This window comes from Pieris brassicae, chromosome 3, assembly GCF_905147105.1.
Source record: "Pieris brassicae chromosome 3, ilPieBrab1.1, whole genome shotgun sequence".
NCBI lineage: Eukaryota > Metazoa > Arthropoda > Insecta > Lepidoptera > Pieridae > Pieris > Pieris brassicae.
In genome coordinates this window covers 19,751,025-19,756,504 of record NC_059667.1, presented here as the reverse complement: position 1 = coordinate 19,756,504, position 5,480 = coordinate 19,751,025, and the positions used below count along the sequence as shown (strand labels likewise).

Here is a 5,480-nt window from a genome sequence, read left to right as displayed (position 1 = left end):
AACATTATTCAGACACCTAGACACTACAAAAAATATTAAATAAGGATCATGATTATTCTCTATCTAAATCATGTTCCCATGTACACTTACTTAATTCTTTTACTCCTTTTTTCCAATCAACAAGTCTTCTGCTAACCTAGGTGTTGGACACCCCACGAACATAGAGTTACATCCATTTCAAATTCACTAAAAGTCTCGCACTCGTAATATAATTTTGGACTTATTTCATACACAAGTGCAAAGCCGGCCAAGGGCTGTATAACTGGCTGATTACAAGTTTTTTGCCTTCAATAAAATCGCAAGTTTAAGCGTTACTTACAGTTTTAATGTAGATTATTAATCTTAATAACACGCTATTATTTCATCGATTATGTTTGAAGTGTTAATTATGAAAGTCTCACGAAAGATATATATGATTAGATTTTGTACTTTATTAGGTATATTGAGTATCCTACAGGAGGTTATTTTATTATACAGATTAAACCACAATCATAATAAATACATACTAGTAAAACTTACAATGCTTTACTCAAAGAACTATCTTCATCCCCACTTTTCCCCCTACCTTAATTTAGCGTTGATTGGTTTAAAAATTACCCTTTATGCAAAAAGGTAGGCCCTTAATGCTAGCAGAACTTTTACGTCTGTAACAAAAAGATTGCACATAGAACCTTCGTTCTCAGGAACAATTGAAACTAGATTAATATAAAATAAACCAAAAACTTGTTTAGCAACTAAAATGCAACTTATAGTAATGAGGGTTTAAGGGCCAAGGCATGCTGGTTTTTTAAATCATGGCGTGGCAGAAACGCATTTCAAACGCTTTATGTCGCATCAATCTCAAAAGTATTTTGAGTTACACATTAAACAATCATGCAGCAGATTTTTTTCGTTTCTGTCTGATCCAAACGGCTGTAAAGAATTCAAATATAGTCTTTATGCTTAGGCTAAATGTCAACGTAGACAGTATAAAATACTGTCAAATATAAAGACATGTCAAAGTCACTCTCGTCCGAGTATGCTTTTATTGCAAGCGATCAAAATAAATAATAACGTAAAAATGCACGCTATCACTTGACTCTTCGCTCCCGCTATCAAAGAGGTCCCTGTCTAAACCGAAGGTCCTGTTTTGGATGCAGTAATTATTTTAAGGTCATTTACTCAAGCTGGTTTTGCGCGACCTTATCAAGTTTGTATTTGTATAATTTTATACTCTACGACATTAACGTTTGGTATTTACGTAGAAATAGGTGAACAGCCTTCTGTCCTTGACACCTCGATCTTTAAGTTTCACATCATTGTCAGTCACAATAAAAAACAAGCAAAATTAATTAAGAGTCCTATTTTTGTTGAATTTCTTTTAAAGCTTTAAGGAAATGATTATAGCATTTATTGCAAGGAAAACTCATAACGTTATATTCTAAAATTTTAAGTATATTTCGATTAATTAAAAATCGTGCCTTGTACTTGAAAAACTTGTATTGACAAGTAATGTGTAATATTGTTATATATCTGTAATTATATAAAATGATTAGGATGGAATATCAAGGTAAACAAGTGTGTTCACCTCTTGCAAATTGTTACCACTTTTTCACCTCGTGAATGAAGGTGCCTTTAAGTTGCGAACGCTTTTATTTGATTATTTTTCAATAAAATATATCAAACCCTTTCGGGACTCTAACGCAAAGGCGTGATAAAACAAATCTGCAATTTTTACGAGATATGGTTTACGTACAGTAATATTTACAACTAAATATAATATTCAAACCTAATCAGAAAGAACTATTTAGGCATGTATTTACCCGTTAACGTTAAAGACCATCAAACCAATCTGTATATACATCCTATTATATAGAATTAAAAACATTATCATTATATAACTCACAATTTAATAATAAAAATCTACACATTGTCACCTTGGATATGATTCCATAACAACACAAGATCATTAGTGGCAGAAACTTGTCATATCCAATTGCAATAAAGTAACATTACCATACAAAACGCCTCGATGCCTGTAAAATAAACAATGATATAATTTTAATACCATTTTCGTTGAGGAAAATTCTCTCCATCTTTACCGCGATATAAATACGTGATGTTACTTAAGAATCAGACATTAAAACATGGTAGAACTGTGAACAAATTGACTAGAAATATTATTACTGAAATCATATAGGTATGATATTGTTTTTGGAATTTATTTGGAATTCGAAACACGTATAACGTGGCCCCAGAATGCGAATGGCGAGAAGAGTTAACGAAGAGTATCATTGTAAAACAGAACATAGTTTTCTTATTATATTTATCGTTCAGACAACAAAATTTGTACATTAATTAATGGTATTTAGTTATATTTATTTATTTAACAATTTCAATTAAATCATAACTCAAAAGTAAAGGAATAATTTACGAACATAATCATCATTAAAATTGAAAATCATTTGTTCATTTAGGACACACAATGTACACTTATGAACGTCAATAAATGCATATTAAATGCTTCTAATTTTACATTTACTGCCAGTTCTCTAATCAAGGGCGAGAAGAACTGGCAATAAACTCTCCGCCACTCTTTTTGTCGCGAAGTTTTTTGTTACAAAATGTTTGTAAAACAAAAAAGAAGCTGCAAGCCTTACACAATATTCCACATGACAACCTTAAGTAATTAACTGTAATAATAATAATATAAATAAACGAGAAAAAAAACAAAGATTTGTCCTCTATCAGCAATAGGCATGGTGAAATATGAGCCCGCACTTACATTCTAGTGGAAAAAATTGTTCAATGTGGAATGTTTAGATAATAGTAGATTTTGTGATTTTGGCAACCTTTAATATACCTGAAAACCAAACAGCCCTGTTTTTCTTTTTCCATATATGATTAAAAAAATAATTCCATACACGTCCAACCATACCTTTTTAGATTAAATTAAGGTTCATAAATATGTAACTTTTAAGGTTGTTTACCCGATCAATGAAATATAATAATAATACTGAGTAGAGAGTGCTGCTTACAAATACCTCTTAATAGAGTTTTTTGGGAATTTTAAACTTATTTTTAACTATATAATATGGATAAAGAATCTAATGTAAATCATTGAATAAGCGATACCTGTATCTTATATTGCATCATAAACATATTTTTTTTAATAAACAAGGTCTTAGTTATTAACAATGTATCGCAAAATCTCTTAATAAGCGCAAATCTCGAAGGCAGCTGGACCAATTCGAGTAATATGAATTTTTTGAATTCTAAAAACATTGAAAAAACAATGATAAGTTAGTTTTATTTTTTAGTACTTAGGTTTTTGAACAGTGTCCACGGGGTACAATAACAAAATCTTCCATATGTTGGTATGTAGCTTCTAAATAGAAAATGATATCAAGGCGAAAGGAACTACGGCCTTTTAAGGTGGATAGGCTACACAGGATTATCGTACACCCCCAGGTGTAAGGAATCTAAATAAAATTTATTGACGTCACTTGTTATACCATCCTGTATACGTTAATAATATTTTATCACACTTAATAAATTCAAGGGGTCTCAAACATTACTACATCTCTAGAACTATTAATTATTAATAAAACTTTATTCGATACTAATTCGTAAGAAAAAAATAATATTATACATTCCACCATTCCTGCTAATAAAATGTATATAGTGTTGTATGTACTTGTAATGTATTCTATGCTAATTCATTTATTTGTGTGTGAACGCTTGATTTTTACCGGTTTTGTTTATATATATAAGCAGATAGTACACATATATTCAACAGCAGATAAGCAATTATTATACAACAATATTTTTAACGAGTTGCATGATAATTGAAACAGTTAATATTACATCCTTTTACCATCAAGACGTATTCTAGAATCGTGAATTAAGTTTAAATGTCGGAAAAAGTTGCTATAGTGACTGGAGCGAACAAAGGTATAGGCCTCGCTGTTGTAAAAGGCCTTTGTAATCGATTCAGGGGTACAGTTTACTTAACGTCCAGAGATGAGGAAAGAGGTTTAAAAGCTGTTGAAACTCTTCAAGAATTAGGATTAACGCCCACATTCCACAAACTTGACGTAAGCGACGAATATAGTGTAAAAGAATTCTCAGATTTTATTAAAAATAAACATGGCGGCTTTGATGTTCTTATCAATAATGCGGCTATTCTTGAGTGGGAACAAGTATATCCATCGTACGAGGCCGCGAAACGTAATATTGATGTTAATTATCGCAGCTTGCTGTTAATTGAGCAATTCTTATATCCTCTGCTACGAGATGGCGCTAGAGTCGTTAATATTTCAAGTGCTTGTGGACATCTATCAAATTTAAAAAATAAAAAATGGTTGGATGTTTTCACCCGTCAAGATTTCACCACAGAAGACATAAATAGATTTGTTGATGAATATTTAATAAGTGTGCGAAACGGAACGTTCAACCGAGACGACTTTGCTGATGGCGGAAAACATGCTGAACATCGTGTATCAAAGATCGCTGTTACTGCATTAACTATGGTACAACAGAGAAAATATCCAAATATTTCTATTAATGCCGTACATCCAGGTCACGTGAAAACCGACATGGCCCTTGGTGTAGGCGACATCGAACCGGATGATGCAGCCAAAACAATTCTATACCTTATTTTTGACGCTTCACCCAATCTTAAAGGAACCTTTATGTGGTATAACAGGAAGCTGGTTGATTGGTTTGACATTGAAGGGGATTATTATTATCAACACGGCGAATAGAACCTATATATTCTAATTATCTATTATAAATATTCAATGAAATTATCTATTATTATAAACCTTCAAACATAATATTATGGTTGTTGTTTTATTAAACTAGAATTAATACAATAAAAATAGGTAATGAGGTATGCTCGGTATTTAATAAGTATGCATGGACTTTATGTATGACTCATGTGGTATGCAACACAGTAGTGTAACTTAATGAAGTTAAAATAATAAAAAAACTCTTAATGTGTAAAAGCTATGTTAACAAAAGACAATACCTCTTAATAGTATAAAACACTATTATCTAATACATTTTCTATTAAAATTGTACAATTAACCCGTAGAGACACTTTCATTCTATTGCAACAATCACCACGAGACGTCATACCCTGAAATGAGATAACACGATAAGTCTTAGACCTCTAAAGATATAATATACAATTTCTCTAGTGCCCCTAGCTACTGGCGTCTTCAATAAGACAAGTGCTTGGACTGGTCAAGGACCCTTTTGATTGGCGGACAACAAATAGAAAGGTTTTGTAATTATGTAGTGTATGTATTTATAAATACAAGGGCTTGAATGAGAGCTCAGATAGTAGATCAAAAATAATTCAATGTACATATAGATATTTTCATATGCGTGTACTGGAAAATACATTTTCCATAGCACACCGTCAATTATCAAACAAACATCCGTCGTAACCCTGACAGTGACTTTAACATATGGCAGTGACAGTTGCCTTTTGG

The 5,480-nt window shown here is 31.6% G+C and overlaps 1 protein-coding gene across 1 annotated transcript; it reads left to right on the top strand.

The window, feature by feature from the left end:
• The first annotated feature begins 3,841 nt into the window (after positions 1-3,841).
• On the top strand, positions 3,842-4,811 carry LOC123707071 (carbonyl reductase [NADPH] 1-like). Its single transcript, XM_045656849.1, has one exon. The coding sequence runs from the start codon at positions 3,894-3,896 to the stop codon at positions 4,743-4,745; it is 852 nt and encodes a 283-aa protein (XP_045512805.1). The 5' UTR covers positions 3,842-3,893; the 3' UTR covers positions 4,746-4,811.
• The last annotated feature ends 669 nt before the right edge of the window (positions 4,812-5,480 follow it).

What these genes read in the sequence shown, in the direction of transcription:
- LOC123707071 (XM_045656849.1), top strand. Translation starts at nt 3,894, where the DNA reads ATGTCGGAAAAAGTTGCTATAGTGACTGGAGCGAACAAAGGTATAGGC.